The sequence below is a fragment of the Camelus bactrianus genome, chromosome X (assembly GCF_048773025.1).
Source record: "Camelus bactrianus isolate YW-2024 breed Bactrian camel chromosome X, ASM4877302v1, whole genome shotgun sequence".
NCBI classification, from domain to species: Eukaryota; Metazoa; Chordata; class Mammalia; order Artiodactyla; family Camelidae; genus Camelus; species Camelus bactrianus.
This window is the reverse complement of record NC_133575.1, coordinates 115,951,411-115,973,431: the sequence shown is the minus strand read 5'-3', so window position 1 is coordinate 115,973,431 and position 22,021 is coordinate 115,951,411. Positions and strand designations below refer to the sequence as shown.

The 22,021-nt window shown below is 46.3% G+C and overlaps 1 protein-coding gene across 1 annotated transcript; it reads right to left on the bottom strand.

Annotated features, from left to right (window-relative positions):
* Positions 1–461: 461 nt before the first annotated feature.
* On the bottom strand, positions 462–21,121 carry GABRQ (gamma-aminobutyric acid type A receptor subunit theta). Its single transcript, XM_045517750.2, has 10 exons — positions 20,753–21,121; positions 18,630–18,718; positions 13,062–13,129; positions 11,522–11,742; positions 9,810–9,892; positions 9,174–9,311; positions 8,499–8,651; positions 6,934–7,184; positions 5,736–6,186; positions 462–5,672 (listed from the first exon to the last, which is right to left on the bottom strand). The coding sequence occupies exons 1-10, from the start codon at positions 20,896–20,898 to the stop codon at positions 5,386–5,388; spliced, it is 1,887 nt and encodes a 628-aa protein (XP_045373706.1). The 5' UTR covers positions 20,899–21,121; the 3' UTR covers positions 462–5,385.
* Positions 21,122–22,021: the final 900 nt, after the last annotated feature.

Genomic DNA, 22,021 nt, shown 5'->3' with positions numbered 1-22,021 from the left:
CAAGGACCTTCTGCATCCTCAGCAGGATGTTTTAATGTGGCTCTAACAAACTTTTTAAAAGCTGAGCATGCCCCTCTTCCCACCCCTACAGGGCTTTCTTGTGGTCTGTTCTGCACATCCACATTGCAAAGGAGACTTTAAAAAAATGTCCTTTATGAAGACCTTTTCTCACCAAAAATGTAAATAAATGTCCACACTATATTTTGACACAATGGCTTGCTATGTTTTAAAATTTTTGTTTTAAATGATTAAACTGATTTGTACAAAAGTGTAAACTAATTTCAACTGTGACATCACTGTTTCCCCTCCTCTTGAAAACCATGTTTTCAGATGTCCCAGGGTAGGAGGTGGATGTGAAAAGATGTGGGGAGGCAAAGGTGAATAATGGAAGCCAGAGATTTCCTGGACCCAGACAGACATCCCTCCGAATGCAACAGAGAGAAAACACAATGACCCATAAGCATATTTGCAATTATATTTATTTTCTCCTTTTGGCTATCTACAAACCTTTATTTCAGCAAATTTTTCAGAAATATCATTTTATGCTTCTTCATGTTTTACTTTTTAGAAGTCAGGACTGGTCAAGGTCTTTTTCATGCAAAAGCACACATTTAATGAGACAAAGAGGGAACCGGGTTATCTTCAGGGGTCTCTGCTGCTCTGAGCCTCTTGCCAGTCAGACCATTCAGGGTACATGGGTCTTGGTCATCTTTCTTTCTTGGTTTTCACTGCCTGGGCCCAGTATCACTTCTGAAGAACTGTGTGTGTGTAGTTTTACTGTATTTCATCTGCTTTCAGAATGGCACTGCCTTAGCTGGCCTCTGAAGAATTCCAGGCACTGTAGCCAGTTATGCTGGACTCGGGTACTTTCAGTTCTGGTGATGACTACTGACCCCGGGGATGCAGTCTGGCAAGATGGTGGGTGCAAAGTCTCACATATGTTGAGTCAACAGAGGTGACCCTGACCAACTGGGGGTATTTCATAATATATCAGGGAAACATTGTAACACCCTCCCCCCTCCCTATCCTGAAAACCCAACTCTGATAATAGAGAATTTGTATTGATCACAGGACATGATACAAAAACACATATTACACACTGCACTTTCAGTAGGACAAGTCACAATTTCTTTTGGTGCTCATCACCACAGCAGGGTACCATGCAGGTGGAAAGCTTAATGAATGTATTCATTAGTTAATAGCTCAAAGGGTTAGCTCTTTTATGTACAGAATAAGGAAACCTCATTAATAATGGCCACAATCTCAGCAAAAATCAGCTCTAAATATGCAAAGACTTTGCAGCCTTGCTATTAACAAGATGACACGGATTGTAAGAATACATTTGACAAGCTCCAGTAAGACCCAATAGATCATCTGTTATCTCTGCAAAGGTGCCGCACAATAGCAGATGGAATAGGCAAGAACTTGGTAGGAAACATGTCACACATCACCACAACAAAATGACACTTTGGAGACCCAGAGATCTCCTTCCCGTGGTAGTGGTGAAGGGCTTTTAGGGGGAAAGTTAATAGGATAGCTCATCTGAGGAAAAGAAAGGAAGGTGGGTAGAGGAATAAAGTGGGGGTTGCTCCATTCCCGACTGAGCAAGACCTTTCCCTCTTCCCAAGCTCCAAATTATCTGTCACCACAAGTACTCTCTGATTGGGCTGAGAAATGCTCCAGTGGGCTGAGCCCCAGGAGCACCCTGCTAGATGCTCTGCACTTCCAGAGTTACTTGGTGAGAGGTGAGGAGTGGGAGGGGATGTCGGCAGCCAGCTGGAGGATGGTGTGCCTGTACAGCTGGGGTCAGCTAAAGGTGGGACTCAACAACGACACTGACGACAGAACACACAGAGAACATGACAAGGGGAGATCTGGCAATTGTCAGGCAAAAATGACCAAGTCTATGGCAAACTCAAAGGTTCAAGTTTCTGAAAAGATGTTATTGCCAAACCTCCACCTCACCTTGACACTGAATCTCACATTGTGAGTCGCAGTAGTTCAACTGCTTTTACTGCAGCACACTAGGGCAAAGTATTCTTTTTTGAAGATATAATATTAAATCTAGCTACATGGATCTATAGGGATATTTACAACTGGCCTCTCTGCCCTTCCTCTGTGCTCTGCAGCTTTCCTGTGCCTTTCTGCCAGATACCTCTTAAAATCCCTATTTTGGTTCCCACTGCTCCAATTTCTACATATGACCTCACCCTAAATGAACAGGCTGCCTCCTGCAGGGCTCAAAGGCACTCCTGGGTCCTGAAAACCTACATTCAAGTCAAACAAACAATGTTTAGGCCCAAGGAGGAAGCCTTCCAATAGCTATGATGAGAGCTTCAGATGTGGGGTCATTGCTCTCCCCCGAAGCCTGATCTCTCTCTGGGGGGGTGTCCAAAAAGAAAGAGGCTATCTTAGGCGTTCCAGCAGCAACTTTCTTGTTTTTCGCTGTCTCACAAGATTTGTGTGTGTGTCTGTGTGCGTGTGCAGATATGAGGGTAAACATGTGTGATTGTGCATGTGAATATATGTGTGGCTGTATGTGTTTGTGCATGTCTGTGTGTATATATGTATCTACTGAGATTGAGTGCCCAGGTGTGTATACATGTATGTGTAATTGTGTAGGTCTGTGTAGGTGTGTGCAGGAGGCTATATTTGTGTGTATAGAAAAGAAGAAGAGAGATGGCAAGCTGGGCTGATCAAGGCAACCAATCCCTGGGGCTCTTTGCACTTCTCTCCTTGGTCAACCCTCTCAGCTCTCTGACTATTTCTTTCCCTGGAGAGGGTGGAGGGAGGGAGTTCTGGACTCCAAATCCAAATCCAAGGCTGAAGTCCAGCCAACAACCACCCCAGGATGGGCTGTTAAAGTGCCCTCGCCCCGAATGGGCCCACCACCGCAGTCCATGCCTGCAGCCATCTCCCAGGCACCTTTGGTTCTGTGCATCTAGCTGCTAGCAGCCAATCCCCTGAGCCATTTCATCACATCACCCACCTGCTTGTGGATACTTCCAGCACTGACGAGTCTCAGTGATTGGAATAACGGGATGAGTTATAAAGGCTATATACAATGCCCTCTCCAGCTCTTTAGCTCTCCCACCCCATTGTATACACCATATTTTTCTTCTTAATGCATCTTCAAGGCTTCCCAACCCCAACCCCTACCTTTATTACTCCCAGACATGTCCTTCCAGGACAAAGTAAAACCTCAGCACTACCAGCCTAGCTCGTGATCGAGCATTTCCTACCAGAAGGCACAAAGTTATCACTTCCTGATACTACATTCACTTCTTCTGCATCTTCTATCCAGAAGACAGAACAGATGGGTGGAGGAAGGAAGAGAGGAGTGGATGAAGACTGGGAGACGCTGCTCCCTGGAACAGGGAATTGGAAAGAAACAGTTAACCAGCCTGGCCAAATAGGGCCCACCCTTATGTGGGAAAAGGCCAAGGGAATTTTGGTGGTTCTAGAAGAGCCACCAACAGGGAATACATATACTATCAGGTATATCTCCTTTCACACCCATTTAAATCAGATAAATAAACACAGGTATGCACACATGCACTTATACACACACACACAGAATACACTCATGGATCTACACACAAGCACACACATGCATAAGTCATAAGTTTATACACTCTTTCATAGGGGTGCACACACACATGCATCCACATATTGTTATATATACACCATTATAGATTTACACGGATATACATAGAACTATACATCTTTTCAAATGGTCATATGTACCACACAGAACTAACTAGACACACACACACCCAGGTATACACAGAAGTGCAAACATAGCAACACAGTTAAAAGGGTAGATGGCTGAGGGGCTGCAGGAGAGGCTGCCTAAGGAAGAAGGAGGGACATCGGCTGAGTGCTTGGCAAAACTTGCTCCCCCACCTCCTCTGTCAGTGAAGAGGAGCTGCTTGGTAAGTTGAAGTGCAGGCTACTGTCTACTTCCCTCAGGAGCCCCACAAGGTGGGCAGTTCAGTATGCTCAGTTCATGTTCAATATGCTCAGTTCATACTCATTGTCTGCTCATTGGTCTCTTTCTGCAGAGATGCTCCAGGTGCTGTAGAATGAGGTCTGATGCCTGGCAGATAAGCAGAACCTGATGGAGCACCCTCTTTGTAAAGGGGAGGGGAGAAAGTGGAGCGCCTCAGCTGAGAGAGTTAAGAGGACAAGAAGAAGGAAGAGCGAGTGGGGTGGCCCCACTGCTCACTGGATGCATGTCCTCAAACATGGGACAAAAGCTCCATTTTTTCCCTCCAAACACTGGGGACAATGTGCTTTGCCTTCCCTGGCTCATAGGGCTCCTGTGAAAGTTCAACAATGTGTTGGGTGAGTGAGCTTGTTGGCACTTAATCAGGCACTAGACAAACAGAAAGGATTAGTATCTAGATTCACAACAGTTGTTTATCTGCTATTCTAGATCAGATGGTGAACTTCTCTAACCTTAGTCTTCATCCACCAAGTACTTGCACTGTGTCTGGTGATCAACTCAGCATCTGACCTAGACAGATGTATTGAGTCTCTATTGTCAAGCATTCTGAAGTGGAAATATATACAAGAGAAATTCCAATCCCTCCAAAGATGCCAGCTCAATCTGAGTAATCTCCAACTTGACATCATTCACCCCCTGCAAGCTTCTGCTGGGAATATGCTCTCTCACTTACCCTGACACCTCACTACGCACCCCTACCCACACATCCACATTCCACTCCCAACCCTGCACCACAACACCACATTCAAAATACAACAGAAAAATAGTGGGGAAAAGGCACTTTCAAAATCCCCCAAGTTCCCTAGAGCCAGCCCCCTGCAATTGTAAGAGATGGCTAGCCCTTCCCCTGTGCACTGAAGCCCAACCCAGCTTAGCTTTCTCCTATAAAACCCTAAGCAGGAGGTGAGCAAGGGCTAGAATCCCTGGAGGAAAAAACAGGAAAAAAAATTGTTAAAAAGAAAATTCAACACTTCAGTGGGATAGAAAAGCCCCCAGAAATGTTTTTGTGCACAAGGCTCAGATCCTTCCTCAGTCCCCCAATCTGGCTCCTCTATGTCCTATAAACATTTCCAGGGGGCTTTTCTATGCTTATTAGGTGTTAGAAGTATTTGAAAAGGTGACACTATTCAGCAGAAAAGAAAAATCAGTGTGCTATTTACCTTCAACTCCTCCTCAATCCCTTTTCTTCCAGCCAGAACGCATCCTTTCCAAATACTCCCCACCTCATGTTTATAAAGAGAAAGTTAAAGTGGATTCAACTGCCCAAATAACCACAAAATAAAAAAAAAAAAAAAGCAAAGAAGGCAAGATGGAACCAAAAGGAACTGTGAAAGGAGCACAGCACAGTGGCCCTGCCACTCTGGGACATTATGGAACTAATTGATATGGTATGCCCAATAAGCAATGTTGAACACCACAAAGGCAACAGGGAAGAGGACCCTGGAGCACCTGTCAACCTCAGGGACATAGTCAGGGTTGAAGAGCTTGGAGGAGAACTGTTTACTGAAGGAGCACCTAGGGCTTGGGGGGCAACTGTCATCAGACTCAAAGAAGTTACTGTCCTTGTCTTGATCAAAGCTGCTAGCATCATCAACATTAAGGCTCCAGGCACTATCAATATCACGTTTGAGTTGCTTTTCAAGGTCAAGGTACCCGCTCTCAACTTTGATGTCCTCAGGCAAGCTATGAATCTCACTAAGGGTGCTACAGATCTCATCAAGGGTGCTAAGCATCTCATCAAGGTCATAGCTTGCTTCTTGCACACACCTCTGGCCGTGAACAAGCAGATGCCTCCTACTGGGGCCATAGCCATGGCTTTCGTCAGAGCTGGAGCTCTCTTTGGGGTCTTCTGGGTCACAGATCTCAGCACGGGCCTCAGCACGGTTGCGGATTTCAGTGGGGATAATACTGTCAGCATTCTCCATACCATTAAAGTGAATGCCATAGCTGTGCAGGGCCTGCTCTGAGGTGGATGGGAGGTCACTCATGCTTTCTCCAGTGGCCAGCCAGGACTGGTCTGAGAGAGAAGACAGTGAGCTGAGGCTTTCTGAGGAGGCCAGCGGTGCCTGCTTTGACATGGAGGCCAAAGAGCTGAGGCTTTCCAGGCTTGCTAGGCTGGACTGCACTGGTATGGAGGGAGGAGAACCATTCTCATCTTCTATGTCAACTTGGTCATTCTTCAAGGAGATAGCAGATAGACTCATGAAGTCATTCCCTGCATGAACAATCACTGTTGGGGAGGAAGGAGGGATGGGACTTGCCTCATCAGCATTTGTAACATGATTGATGCTCTCTTCCATTGACAGAGTCACCTCTTCCTGGGGTCTCTGGTGTGGAAGGACATGAGAAACAGGACCAAGAGACTGTTAGTATGCAAGGAAATTCCACGGCTGCTGCTGCCCCACTGGGGCAGTTGATCCCTCTGGAGTGCTGGGTAGTAGACAGAGGCAAGGCACTCTCAGGCAGGTGGGGTTGGATTCCCTGTGAAGGAGGGGATTGCTGGATATTAACACACTGCCAGCAACAAAAGCCTAAGCACAGCTTTGGGAATCAGAAGAGCAAAGGAAGGAAGGGTAGGCCAGCCTCTCTGATGTCTGTCTCTTCCTTTCAGCTTCCCTGTGCTCCTTTTCCCTCTGGCTTCATCACCTGCCCTTGGAAACATGCTAAGTAGACTGGATTTAAAGCCCAAAGATCTGTGGAAATTCAGCTCTGCCACTTACTAGCCTTGTGACCTTGGAAAACGACTCAACCTATAAAGGAGTGATGCTAAATTGTTCTATTTCTTTGTTATCTGGGGTGTGTGTGTGTGTGTGTGTGTGTGTGTTGTGAGGCTCAAAGAAGCCAAGAAATGTCAAAAGTCAAGTGCTAATCTTAGGCTTAAGAGGTGCTCAGGGAAAGTGGACTGTTTAGTCAAGAAGCCAAACTTGTACCTTTGTCTCCCGGTAGCTGTAGCGGGCCAAGGCACTTAGAGCTCTTCTGAGTTGCCTCTGAGATAGCTGGGGTAGTCTTCGGCTGTAGAAAAGATAGTTGATGTAGACATATTCCAGCAAGGACAGGAACACGAAGAAGAAGCATACCACCATATAGATGTCGATGGCTTTGATACAGGAAACTTGGGGAAGTTTATCCCGCAGATGTGAGTTAATGGCATTTAGGACGAGCATTGAAGTCAGACCTATAAATCACATAGCACAAGGTGAGTCTCCCCCAGGTGGCTGAAGTTCTTGGCAATCGATCAGACTCACATCCCACTGGAAAGGAGCAAAGACCATCTCTGGGGTTGGGAGGGTCCTCAGCAAAAGGCCTTCAGCTTTGCAGGCTTAGGGCCCTGGCTCAAGTGTTCTCTTGGCTTCTCCTCCCCTATCTTTACACCCAGCTTGTACTTCAATGGTTCAGTGACTTCCCATTGCTCTTAGGATCAAGTCAAAAATCTCCACTCATGGTTTCATAGTGATTTATATGTCCAGCCCCATTTTGCCCTATGATGGTCCTTTCCCCCTTGACCTTCTAGTACACAGGCTTTCCTGTAGTCCCTCATCACTAAATGAGATCACATCCCTAAGAAGGTTTGTGAACCCTAAAATATTACACAAATATAAAAGTTTAGTTTAGTGTGTGCTCCTAAATAAGGAGGCTGAATAGTCTGCTCCAAAGATGGTGAAGGAGAGGGCAGACCTGGATCTGTGATACACTGGCATTCTGCAGAGTGAGACCAGATAAACTTGGGATCTGATCTCTTAGGCTCCTCTCTGGTACTGATCAAAAAGCCTTTGATGCTCCCTGTTGCTTAGACATGAAGTTCCAACTGCTTAAAAAGTAGAATTTCGAGTTCTTCCTAAGTCAGCCTGGGCTGTTTTTCTGTTACTCTCTCCACTTCCACAGCTCATGCCCCAGGCATCCTGTGATTTAGCCCCCTTTTATGGCCCCTTTGCCTTTAATCAAGCTATTTCCTTTTTTAGGCAATGCTGAGACTTGTGTTTCTGCCTCCTGGAAGCCTTCAAAATCCAGTTTTAGCAACATTTTCTTGATGCACTTTTGGACAATAAGACCCAGGTTACTTCTTCCTTGGTACTGATAGCATCTATCTAAGCATTCTACTAGACACTAGTTAAGGGCATCTCCTCTAGAAAGCCCTCTGCTGCCTAGTATGGCATTTTGATACATTGCTTAATCAGTGTTTATTGTGTTTCATTTCTGATCTAAATTTGTGAATTGTCCATTAATTTATGTATCCAGCAAATAATGAGTTCTGGTACTTTGGACCCAACATACCAAGATCCTAGCCCTGATGTTTTTTTCACACCTGTCTCCAATGTTGGTCTCTCTGCTGCGAATTGGCTGAGCACCTGCACAAATGCCTATTGAGCAGGTCCCATCTTGTTTCCTTGCCTGTGAAGTCACACACTGCTCCAGGTACTCTTCCTTACTCTCAACATTTTTTCTGACCAAGATGGCCCAAGTTCCTCCCTGGGATGGGGACAGGACCTACCGACTGTCACCCTGGCTGCAGAGGATTCATAGTTCATCCAAAATGATATCCAAGAGACAACAGTGGTGAGGATGGTAGGCCAATAGATCTGCACAAGGTAGCTGGTGATTTCCCTCTTGACCAGGAACCTCAGTATCAGGCGCATGTAGGAACCTGGCAAGGAGACACAATGGTATTAGGGTGGCAGGGCTGAGGAGATTTTCAGGGTGAAGTACAGGATGGTTAAGGGTAAACTAATGACCAGTTCAGCCTATAATATTCCAGCCTGGGAAGCCTGCAGACCTGACTTCATTTGCTGCCCTAAGGCCAGTGACAATGACATGTGTCAGTAGACCCATATGGCACAGCAAGTCTGCTGTCTCTTCCTTCCTTCCTCACTTGCTCCATGTCAACTGAAGTTTTGAAATGGGAGACACATGAGATATTTCAAAGCTGTAAACAGATGGAGAGGGAGAAGCTGGCTCTGAAAGGAGCCAAGTGCTTCCGTACCCATTTCCTCATTGGCAGAGGGGAAACAACAGGGACTTTCTGAAGGGGGCTTTGGAAGGTGACCAGACAAGAAGGAAATAGGAAAGAAGGCAGCAGGGAGTCTAGAGGTTAAAGCCAGAGGTCACCATCAGTTTCCTAGGTACAAAAGAGACACGAGACAAGAGAGAAGGAAGGGGTCAGACCCACCTGTGTAGAAAAACACCTCTTTGCTAGTCATCATCTTTCCCAGGAAGCTGAACTGAGGGATGTGCAGATTCTCAGTCCCCTGGATGGCATTCTCATTACCTTCCCAGTATAATACAATGTCTTCCACTGTGTAGCCATCTAGGAGGGGGAAAAAAACAGAGTAAGTCAGTCTCAGAAACCAGGCATAGGCAGATTTCACATCAGAGCAGTTTGTGAAAAGCCAAAGGATAGACAGAACCCTCACTTTGGTGGGGGGTTCCTTTGTGTTTTGTGGGTCTGAGCATGGCGGAGGGGGCACATAGAAAGAGAACTCTCAGTTTGGAGTTTATTATCCGGGAAGGAAAACACAGCAAAGAGATGTGCTCCTACCGACTAGCTTGTGCACAGTTTCCCCATAGCAAGGCACCATTTCCCTATGAGGCTATTTATACCCTAAAGGCCACCTTCTCCCAGATGCCATATATACTCTGTCTGTCTACATATCTGTCTAACTATCTATCTATCAAGGAGAGAGAGAAAGGGGTGAGGGAGGCAGTAGGGGAGATATGCAGTCTTTCTCACTGTCAAGTCTGCCTTTGGTTTCCTCATGGTCCCAACCCCAGGTAGGGAAGAAGGGGCCATGGGAGACATACGTACAGCTCTCCACTTCCAGCTTGCAGGTCTGCTTGTCCAGAGGGAATTTTTGTAGATTCATGGAACAAGCTGCTGTGGTGGTGAGTCTGCAAAGGAAAAGCAAAAGGAAGGGAAAAGTGAGTCAAGCCCAGACAAGTAACCCTTCCTGAGAAAACTGCAGGGGTATGGCAGAGAGAGGTATCCCAAGGACTGACCCACCTAACACATTCTTCTTTCTCCTCTCGCTTTCCTTCCTTCCCTTTTAGAGGAAAGAGGAATTGTAGATTGTGTAAGGAGACAGGGAATTTGTTTGTGACAAAGAAACCAAGAAGTCTGATAGGACTCAGAGAACACGTATATAGCATGTCAGGAAATCTCACGGTGTCAGAATGGAAAGGGCCCTTGAGGAAACTGAATGCAGAGACAAAATGGGGACTTTCTTACTGGAGAAGCAACAAGGCCATCAGGAGGAAACTGCTATACCTTTGGCCATGGGACCCTCTCCCACAGCACTTCCATCTCTGTACCTGCTTATGAGAGTGCTGGGACTGAGCAAAAGGCTGGTGTTGTGAACAGTTAGGAGGGGTTAACATATCTGAGGTGGTCTATGGAGTGTTGGGCAGGGGCTTCAAGTTGCCATGTGGTAGGTCCATGAGAGGAACCTGAGGAGGCACCTTGGAAGACCTGAGGAAGTGACAAGTGGGAAAGAGGATAATTACAAAAGCTCTCTGCAGCTGCAGCTGGGAGGCTCTGCCCCATTCCTTTATTCTGCCCTTCCTAGCTGCTAACCCCAGCCCAGTCCCTTTCAACCGTTGAAGTGATTTCCATTTTGTATAGTGTGTAGTGTGTGTGTGTGTGTGTGTGTTTCTCTCCCTTCTATGAATTCTCCATGAGCATTAATCAGCTAAAGCCCCCTTTAAATGAAAGGAGTGTGACCAGTGTCCTGTTCCCTGAAAGCTTTGTTGTTCTCTGGCTCCAGCGCCTCAGTCCATGGGAAGGTGGATGGAGAAAGAAGAGAGAAACAAAGGTACAGAGCAAAAGCGCCCCAGAGAAAGAGACCCAGAGAAAGAGCTGTACTCTCATAGCTACCTCTTGAAGAACTTTTCTGAGCTTAAATTCTCTCACACTTATCTTAAGAGACAGTTTGTAAGAGATGAGGCTGTGAGGACTGCTTTGGTTACTGTCTGCTATGCCTATAAATAGACCAGTGAGGAGTTCCAGTGTGTGCACATCCTGTTTGTACAAATCCATAGGCAACAGGCACACACTGCACACCCTCCCCTGCATGACACGTATATCACCAATGGCAGAGATCAGTCCCCCTCCCTCCACTTCATGGGAAAGAAAAGACACAGATAAATAACAGAATGTATATACAATGCTCAGGCAGAGGGAGAACTCTTCCAGTTGATAAAATCAAACAAGATTTCTTGACAAAGAGGGCATATGAGTTAGGGATTGAAGGATAGGCAAGGTTTAGACTATAGAAAGAGGAAAGGTCCATTCTAGACAGATGCAACAGCAGAAGCCAAGGTGTGGGGACAGGACAACCATGATGGCTGTGGGAAACTATCAAGGTTCCACTTTGACTACTGGGTAGGATGAGTGAGGGGGCGGTGCAAGACAGATTTGGAAAGCAATGAGTCCTCTGTATGTCCCTTAGAGTGTGTTCGTGGGATACTCAGTGGGAAGAAGGTAGCCTGCTAGGATGATCCCTAGGTCCCTGGGGAACTCACCGCATGCCATACCGCACTGTTCCATCTGGGTGAAGCTGAAACACGCGATTTTCCACAGTCGCATCATGCACAAAAGCATCTTTGCTGTTTAGAAAGTAGCAGTCAGGGACCCACAACTTCTCAAACATCCGATAGTCCAGGGTCAGGTTCAGATTGGTCTCATAGTATGCTAAACGTGGATCCTTCCAGGTCTGATGGAAAAACATTGTAACAGTATAGTCCTAAGGAGAGAAAGGTAAATTCCAGTTGTAAGTGAGGTTGTCCAGATCTCGGACCTCAGAGTGTGTGTGCATGCAGGTATATGAAATACACCAGAAATACAGATGAGTAATGAAACATACGTAGGAATGTTCAATGTTAAGAATAATAAAATGAGCCCCATATAATTAAAATTCAGGTTAATAAATAGAACATTCCCAATAACTTTCAAGCTTCAATGTGTCTCTTCCAGAACATACTTTCCACATCTCCCAGCAATATCCATCATCTTAGATTTTGATAATAACAGTCCCTTGCTTTTCCTATGTTTTATTGTCTACGTATTGCTTAGTTGCACTTATTTAAAATTTTTTTTTCGAATGGAATCATGCTCTGTATATTCATAACTTGCTTCTTTCGCACAACATTGTGTTTGTGAGATTCATTCAGGTTGATGTGTGTAATTAAAATTTGTTCACTTACATTGCTGGATAATATTCTCTTATATGAATATACTATGTATATTACTATATGATCACACCATACATACCAAAATCATGATGAAATAAAAACTATGAAGTGAAAGTTCCAGTTTATACCCATGCTAAGAGCATATGAGAGTTCTCAGTGCATCTGCCTTGCCAGCTTTGGTATTGTCTGACTTTTGCCTTTTGCCAGTCTGCTGGGTATGCAGTGGGTTCTCACTGTGGTCTTATTTTGCATTTCACTAATTAATAATAAGCTCAAGCATCTCTTTATAAGTTTATCTGTTACTTGGTTTTCTTCATAAAATGAAGTTCCTGTTTAAATTTTCTGATCATTTTTCTATTGTTTTAAAATATTATTCTTATTAATTCACAAGAATTCCATATGTTTTCAATATCAGTCCTTTGAGTTGCAAATATCTTAGCACTCTGACTTATATTTTCAAACCTGTGATACTGGCTTTGTTTCTTTGTTTTGCAAAACAGAAGCGCCAGAAGTTTTAGCTAAAGAGAATGTTAATATAGTTGAAGATAACCAGTATTTATTTTTATACTTCGTGTTTTCTGTGTCCTTTTTAAAAAGTCCTTACCTATCTCAAAGACACAAAAACAACAGCCTATATTATATTTTAAAAGCTTCATAAGCCTTTCACTTTTAGGTCTGTAATCTGTTTATTACAGATTATTTAATTTATTTAATTTATTTTTTTATTCCAATTGGCTGCAGTTTCCAAAACCTACTGTGTTCATCCACATGGGCTCTGTTGCAGGTCAGAACAGAAGGAATTGGCTTATGACCCTGCTCCTTGTCTCATGTCCCTTGTCACCAGCCCCATGTCTGAAGCTGACACACTTACCATAGTCATTTCTGAGATCTGTTCAATACTGGAGACATAGATAGATACTCCCACGGGCACAGGGGCACCTACAATACAGGAAGACACTATTACATGCAGAGTAGGAAAAAAGATAAGTGCATGGACTCAGAAGCCAGACTGCCTGAGCTTGACCACCATTTTGGCACTTACTAGCTGTGTGGCTGTGTGACCTTGAATAAGTGACCTAACCTCTCTGAGTCTTACTTTCCTCATGAGTAAAACAGGGATAATGATAACACTGATCTCGTCGTTAATGAAGTCAAGCACTTAGAGTAGGCTCTGGCTCATGATATGCTAAAAGGAAGGGATCAGGGCAAAATAAAGGAAAAATAAAGAAGAGGAATCACTCTTTTTCCAAATGTTTTCTTGATAACAACTCAAAAGCAATGGGCCCCAAAACAAGAGCCAAGATTTGGGGTGTGCATGAGCATACTGGTGTGAGTGTATGTGTGTCTTTGTGTGAGTGAATGTGTATCTTTGTGTGAATGAATGTGTGAGCTGTGTGCATGAGTGTATGTGAGCATGGTCACATGTATGAGTAAATCTGTAAGCATGTTCATGTGCAGGAGAATGTGTCTGTGTGCACACGAGTGTATGTGAGCATATCGGAGTGTGAGAGAATGCACGAGCATGTTTTTGTGCGTGCATGTGTTGTGTGGGAGTCAGTATATGAGAATGCGCATGTATGTAGGAATGGTGTGTGGGAGTGAATTAGGAACTTGTTCATGTGCAAGTGACTGCGTTTCTGTGTTCCTGTGGGAGTGAATGTGAGCTTGTTGATGTGCAAAGGAATGTGTGAGCATGGGTGTACTGGTGTGCTTCTGTGTGTCTGTGAATGTGTGAGTGTGTGCATATGTGAATACACCCATATAGATGAGTGATACTGTGTGTGTTCATACGTAAGCATGTTTGCACGCTTGGATATATTGCACAGGAGTAAATGTGGAAGCACATGCCGGCACATGGACAAGGTGTGTGGAAGTGAATGTATAAATGAGTTTATGTGCAAGTAAGTGTGTGAACAGATGTGCTTTGTGAACATGTTTCTGTGCATGTGAGTGAATTTGTGAGTATGTTGGTACATGTGAGCACATTAATACATGGATACATTTGTGTGTAAGTGAATTTGTGTGTTTTTATGTCTGTGAGCATGTTTGTATGTGAGTTCACTCACACACAAATGTGTGAGCACATTTCTAGGTGAGTGAATGGGTCAGCATGTGTGTGTATTTGAATGTATTGTGTCGGGGGGGATATGTAGGTTGTGTGAGCCTGTTCATTTAGTGTATTTGTGAGCATGTCTATATGTGAGTGAATGCATGATTATGCCTGTGTGTGTAACTGTTGTGTTTAACTGAGTATGTTTGTGTGTTGAGCGTAAGTGTCCATGTGTTCATATGTACGAGCACATTCATATGTGAGCCTATGTGGGCATGTGAGTGAATGTGTAAGCAGTTTTGCATGTGTGATTTAATATGTGTTTTGTGGGTGAATGTTTGGGAATGTAAGTGAACGTATGAGTGTCTGTATGTGTGAGTGTGAGTAAATATGTTAATTGTGTGACTATGTGAATGTATTGCGTGTGTGACCTTGTTCATATGCAAGTGATAAATGTGATAAGTGATCACACTTCACACTTACACTCATCACACTTATAAGTGTGAGTTTATGCAAGCACGTTTATGTGCTGGAGTAAATGTGTGAGCATATTCATGTGAGTGTGTTGAACATGTGACTGTATGTGAGTGTGTTTGTGTGTGAGTGAATGTGTGACCATGCTGACATCTCTGAGCATATTCATAGGTGTGAGCATGTCAATGTACAGGTATGAGTGAATGTGTGAGCATGTTTGTGACTTGGTAAATATGTGGACATGTTTGTGTGTGTTAGCAGGTGTGTGTGAATGTGTATTTTCATGTGTGTGAATGTCCAAGCGTGTGTGGCTGTGCGTGTCTATGTGTTTGAATGAATTTGTGAGTGTGTTTGTGTATGTGAGCATGTTTGTGTGTAAATGGATGTGTGAGCAGGTCCATGTGTGTATGCGAATGCGTGAGCATGTGTGTTAGTGTATGTGAGTGTGTATATGTGTATTTTTGTGAGTGTGTTCAGGTGAGTGAGGGCATGCATGAGGGTGATTGTGTGTGTTAATATGTGACTATGATTCAATGTATGTTTCTGCCTCCTGACTTTCTCTTTTCAGGACTAGGTGTTACAGCTGCCCACTCAAATGTGATAATGGATGTGCAAATATGTAGTAAACTATCAAGTACTGTGGAAAAATACATTTTTATTGTTTCCTCATTAGTTCAAAGCTGCCTCCACCCAGCCCCACAGCTAAGCCATTATCCTATGTGTATTACATCAAACTGCTGTTATGGAAACATGTGTGACGCTTCCAGTTCAGCCTGCTGGCTTCACTTGCCCAGAAGCTGAGCTGCAAAGAGGGACATGTGTTATTCCTATCCTGATGCTTCAAAAAGCAAAATGCTGTTGGGAATCCACATATGAGTGGCAGCTGAGAAGTATACGGGCCTCCGTGTGAGGGCATAGCCCAGACTCCAGCATTCAGGACTATTGTGAATGATCCACAGCAAAGTGCTCTGTAGTGACACAGGTTTCTAGAAAAGCAGTCTTTTTTTTTTTTTTATTACAGCCTTTCAGGTTCCCCACATGCCTTTAGAGGGTGGAAGCTGTGTTAGGCAGGCAAAAAGCACTAGAGGCTGGGCAGCCATCCCCCCAACCACCTCATCCTACTGTCAGACTTTTCATCATAGATCATTCTGTACCACTCAGGCAACCCCATCCCTTACAGCAGAATCCTGGATCCTGAACCCTAAAGGGCCAGGGCACAGCCTTATCCAAGAGTTCCCAGTTGAAGGGGCAAGTGGGAACCAAAATGCAGTCTACCTCCCCCTCACCAAGCCAGAGTCTTGGCCCAGGAGTGTAGCCTGGAGGATAGGGACCTGGTACCTTTCTCTAATTTATCCACCTAGAGGGGACACCTTATGTACTAGCAGTGGTCAGAATGAGAGCTTAGCTAAGATATCCCACATTTCTAAAAGGAGAACAAAGGGGAATAAGAAACTTCTAGATAAGGTGTCTAAATGCTATCTCTGGAGTGATGGCTTCAACCTCGTATTCCATCGCTGTCCTTCCTGATGGGCTTACGAAGGTAGGAAAGGTGGGAGGGGTAACCACTTCCCTCTTTCTTGGAAACTTTGCTATCCCAACTCTTCCTCCTCCCTAGCATTCATCAGAGGAAGATGAGGTAAATGAAGGAATGATGAAGGTGTGCGATTTATTCCTTCACTCCACAGCTAAGTCGTGCCATGCTGATGGGCAAAGTCCTTAGGCACCTGCCTTTTGCAGCGCTGTGGAGTCCCGCTTCTCTTGGTCAGAACGAAGCAGTTTGTTAACTTTTCCTGGTCCCTCCTCCTCCTCCTCTTCATCCTCCTTCTCTTCTCAATGAAGTAATAAGGCTCCCATTTGAAGCTAACCACAGTTAGATCAGGCCCTTTCATTTGAGAGGTGTGTGTGCCTGTGTGTACCTGTGTGCGTGTGTGTGAAGCCCAGAAATTCTATTTAACTTCAGACACAGGGGAATTTGACTCTGTGTCTAGCAAGAGTCCTGAGTTGCCCCAACTCTAAACCCCTGGCCAAGCTGTCCCATTGATTGGCACCACCTCCCCATAAAACAACCCCAGACTTAGAGCCTGTAGTGCCTACGGTCTAAATGCTAGAAGGTCCTGCATTGTCTTTGCTCTCACATCTCCATCTATTGTTTGGCCAAACTGGGGCCCCAGCTGCTCTTGTACTCCCCAGGTCTGCATGCCCATAGAGCTTAGTGTAACCCAGGAGGTTAGGCATCAGCTGTAAACAAATCCAAGGTAGCTCAGAAAATGGTGGTGAGGTGCCTTGGAGATACTGTGCTCCAGCCACACTTGACAATCCTCAGAGGTTGATCCTTGCCCCTCTTCCCCTCTCACCGCCAGCCCTGGATGGCTGCAGAGATAGAAACCTGAAACAGTGGGGAGAACATGTTTGATATACTTGAATGGCTGTGGGTCAGTCTCTGCTAAGAAACATGACAACAGTGAATAGAGAAAATGTAATAGTTACACCCCTGACACCCACTGCTGCTTGGTGCAACTGGTCCAAAACCAGTGTCATGTAATGGAGTGCTCTCTGCGCCCTAACATCTGAATTCTTATACTGAAAGAATCTGCTTTCTGCCCTCTCCACATCAGCTTCCCAGTCCCCAGTACACACTTACCTTGGATCCAGGGGCTGCACTGCCTTCTGCCCTCACACTCGGAGGGAGCAAAGCAGTGAAGGGGATACCAGACAAGTGTTCCACCTCCAAACCTTAGGGCACAGGGCAACCGCTTTGGTTTTCAAGGGGGCTCCGCAGGCAAATCACAGAGCCCCCACTGATCTACCACAGTGACAAGTCCCCTGTGCGCCCTTTCAGGCAGAGGCATTGTGTATTCAGAAGAACTCTATTCATATGTACAAATGTGAACCATTAGCATTCATTAACCCTTTAGACTGGGTGTCTGCTTCTACCAGCTGCAGGAAGTGAGTGCTTTCTCAGACTTAGTCACTCTGCTTTTTAGCTCTTTCTCTATTTCATTCCATTCGAAATGTGACTAGCATATATTTAATATATCCTTCCTCTTGTCTGTCCTTGGTCTAGATTTTTTGGGTGTCCCTTCAGCCAGAGAATGCTATTCTTGTTCTGTGGAGTTGGGTAGGTTCCTGTCACTTAAAGCTGTGTGATAGAGGCCAGTCGCCCTTTCTAAAGGGGAGAGGATAGGAGGCTAGGCAGAAATAAAAGAAAAAATTGATGTATTGTCTTCCTTCAATAGAGATTTACTCCAGTTTCCTTGCCATTTCTTGTCATCTCTGGGCTTGAGATCTGGGTGCTAAGCTAAGGAGTCTGGATTTTATTTGGCAGTTAAATAAAGCCATCAAAATTTCCTGAGGTGATCAGATTGGGTTCATAAAGATGACACTGACTGCAGTGTGTTGAATAAACTGAAGGCTTGGGGAGGGAGAGCAGAGGCAGAGTGCCCAGGACCGGGCTGGGTGAAGTAAACTAGACAGAGAAGACCACACCCTTCATCTTAACCAGCTGAATGGGGTCAGTGTCCAGGGTGCAAAGAAAGTGTGCACAAGCGGAACTTGTGCCCTCCACATAGATGGAGCAGAAAGCTCTAGCCTGAGATACACACCTAGTGTGGTTAGGGCTTCTCCAGCCACACTGGGGTGCACGCTTCAGGCTTGGGGTGACTGTCAAGGAATGTGGAGGGGGCAGAGGCCTCTTGCATAAGAAGGCTGAAAATTTGGAGAAATTCCAGGGGGCAGAGTGAAAGGCCTGTGGTTGGGGGCTTGGAAGTGCTCTGCTGCAGGTCTCTGCAGGGTCAGGAAGGCGGGGTCTGGAGAGGCAGAAGAGTGGAGCCTAGAGGAGTGCCACTGGTCAGCTCACTGGGTGGGGCTGGCTTGTTGTGTCTCAGCTCTAGTATCTAGTATCTGGATGTGTCTTACCTCCAAAATTGGGCCTCAGACGGACATCATATTTCGACAGCACCCTGTCCAAAATCTTCTGCACCACAGCTTCATTTGCACAATTTTTGCTGCAACAAAGGAGTCATTGGTAAATATTGGTCATCAGTGAATGCCACATTGCTTCTGAGAAAAGAAACAACAAAGAACACCCCAGGCATCGACTAGCCAGAACCTTCTCTCCTCCTGCACACAGGCAGACATGTACAGTCATACATGTACACATCTCTCCCTGCTCCCCTCCCTTCGTACAGTGAGTCAGCCAGAAGCGCAGCAGTGACGCAAACTCCTCTTTCCCCCTCTCCCTCCCCAGCTTTTATTCAAAGGGTGGGGCACAAAGACTGGATCCCTGTTACCAGGCAGAATTGGGGGTGGGGGTGGGAGGAGATTATAGGGGAAGTGGAGAGGAGAGGGTGTGCACAGGTGTGAGCCCTCTGGTAAATACATGACTTCAGCCCCTAAGGATCCCTACCTTACCATCAGCCTGGATGCAGCTTTCCAGATTGGTGGGAGTCTTCCTTCCAGGGACACCTGATTGCCCCAGGAAATGTCATCTTTCATCCTCACTGTCCCCCTAAGCTAAGCCAACCAGTCTACGTACTCCAGCTCAGTCACATTTCTTCACCTAAGCTAGGGCTGGCATTTTGTTTTCACGTATATGTGAATCTTGTTTCTGTACACCTCTGTTGCTAAAACTTGGCATATGGCATATGACACAGAGAGAGAGCCTTGCTCATGTAGCAGAGATTTCTGACCCTCATCAATCAAAACAATCAATCAAATTTCCAATTCTTGGGGCTCAGGGCTGTCCTCAAAAACATGTGTATTCTTGGAGCAAGCTTCTCTTTGGCTAAGTATGTGCTTCCAGCCTAGACGTGTCTTGAGTGAGCACATATAAATGGATCCAGCTCAACTCTGCAGAGAGCTGGCCTTTCCAGAAGTCTTTGATGTGCTCACCCAATTCACCTAGTCCTTCATGGGGGCTCTTTTCCCCAAAAGGTGCTTGTGAATGAGAACAGGCCCTGGGCATCACTATGACTCTTAGAATCTTTGATGCATTGACTATGGAAACGTCAGCCCCTGCAATTCTCAGCGTGTGTGTGCGTGTGTGTGTGTTCAGTAGCGCAGTCTGGAATGTTCGGTTGAGGACATTGCAGGGCTGTCTGCTGGAACCTTGCCCAACTATCCCTCCCCGCCCCTTTTTTTTCTGAATACATGTTCATTTCTGGTTTGGCATTTAAAAAATTATTCTCAATCATCTTTAATGACAAAATTTCCAAGTATGCACATGAATTATTCCTGAGTTAAAGCAAGGCATCCCTGCCTGTTTAAGATCATACACATTACCAGTGTGCCAACACTCAGGGTCTGTGGCCAGTGCAAATACACATTTCCATGTGATCTACATGTAAAGGCTGAATGTTTAACATCTATTCAGATATTTTAGAGGCAAACAAACTTGAAATCAAATACGGAACCCCACCCCCCATCAAATCTTCAAATATTCTCACAGGAGTAAGTACAAAACGCACCCATCTCAGGCCACACGAATATACTATATAGCCACCGATCACACTGTCTGAGCTCCGATGAGGTTGAGTCAATAATTTCTATCTGCGGAATCGGAAAATGTCCCTCACCGCTCATTACGCACATTCACGAACATATGCACGCGCCTCAGGGAACAGACTAAAATCCGGACTCAAACAGGTGTCTCTACTGTCTATGTTTCGTGAATTGCCCATCACTCTGTACCCCCACCCCAATCCCACCGGTGCAAAGGACGTGACTTGGAAAATCTGCTAGGGGCCTTAGTCCCCGGGGGTGCATGGCAGACCTTGAGGTGAGGGCATCCTTCCCCCCATCCCCCCAGGCTGCAGTTTGGGTACACGCGGGGCTCTGTCAGCCACCACAGTAACAGGTGGGCTGAAGCCCAGGGCTGTATCTCGACCGGCCGCCCCCACTCCCACCCCACCACTCTCCAGGGACCTGTAAGCAAGGCCCGCCCGCCAGGGCTCGGCGAGCCCGGGTCCAACTCTTCCCCAGCCCGCTCCGTCCAAGAGGCCGTGTTTGCCGGTCCTCTCCTGTCGCCACTGCCCACTTACCAGTTGAAGACGTTCAGGACTTCAGGTACGGTGGAAGGGAGCTCGAAGTGGAATTTCGGGCTGGGACTGGGGTCGTTGCCCTCCGCGAGCCAGGTTCTGATGAGCAGCAGGAGCACAGCGACTCGCAGCATCCCTCGGATGCTCATGGCTGCGGCACTCCGGGGGTCCGTCAGCCGCTGGGGAAAGGGACGGAGTGTGGGGCGAGAGGGAGCTTGTGGGTCGCCAGGAGCCGCCTCTAAGCAGACTAGCGGGAGTATGGGGAGAAGGGAGAGCGGGAGTCGGACCAGAGCCCAGAACCCGAGAAAAACAGCCTCTCAGCAGCTCTGCCAGACTCAGCGCCCTTAGGACGCTCCCGGCAGCTGCGAGGTGCGCTCCGTCTGCGGCCGCTCCAGGCTGCGACTGGGCACTCAGCCTGGCGCCTGGCTAGTTCCTCCCACTCCGACGGTAGCACTGGGAGAACCAATCCAGCAGATGCCAGGAGCCACACAAAAAGGCGCGCGCTACTGCCTCCGCCCGCAGCGAGCGCACCGCCCGGTCCCCGCCCCTTCAGGCCTCTGCAGCTGTCCCCCGGGCCAGCATCAGACACAGACAGGGGCGGGGCCAACCCGGTGGAAGGGGAGGGGAATCGACCGCCGGAGGGCTGACCAAGCATCCGCAGCTAGAGGCACCCGGTGGGTCTTACTCTAACTGCAAATATGCAAAATGTGCGTTTCTTTTGGAAGAGCGTGTACTCAAGGGTTTGGTTTTGTGTGTATGTGTGTTGTGAGGGGAGTGAGGTAATTTGACTGCCCTGGCTGAATCTACATTCTGATAGAGCTGGACACATTTGCGAATCAAGAGGTATCCGATTGCTGCTATTCCCAAACTCTTGACCCTCCAGTAACCCCACCAGCCTTCCCTCTGGATGGAGTGAAGGGGGATCACTAATGGATTTTATGACAGAGCTCTGGCCATAGCAAGAGTGCCTCCTCATCAGGACGGGAATTGGGCTTCAGGAGTACAAGTTTCGTGGAATTTCCCAGAGTGATCTTGGCCCCAAGTTTCGGTTCCCAGGACAAAGCTCAGGGAATTGGTAGGGTTCACCAACTCGGATCACACTGAGATGTGACTCTATGCCATGACCAAGGTATGCTGAGTTAAAGTCACAGTCCAGGTCCACACCATGGAAGGGGAAAGAAGGCAAAGGCCAATGTTTCAGATGTTCAAGAGGGTCCCTGGAGAGTAGGCAATTCTAATGCTCCTGAATTTTGGCCCCATCGTGTAGAAAAA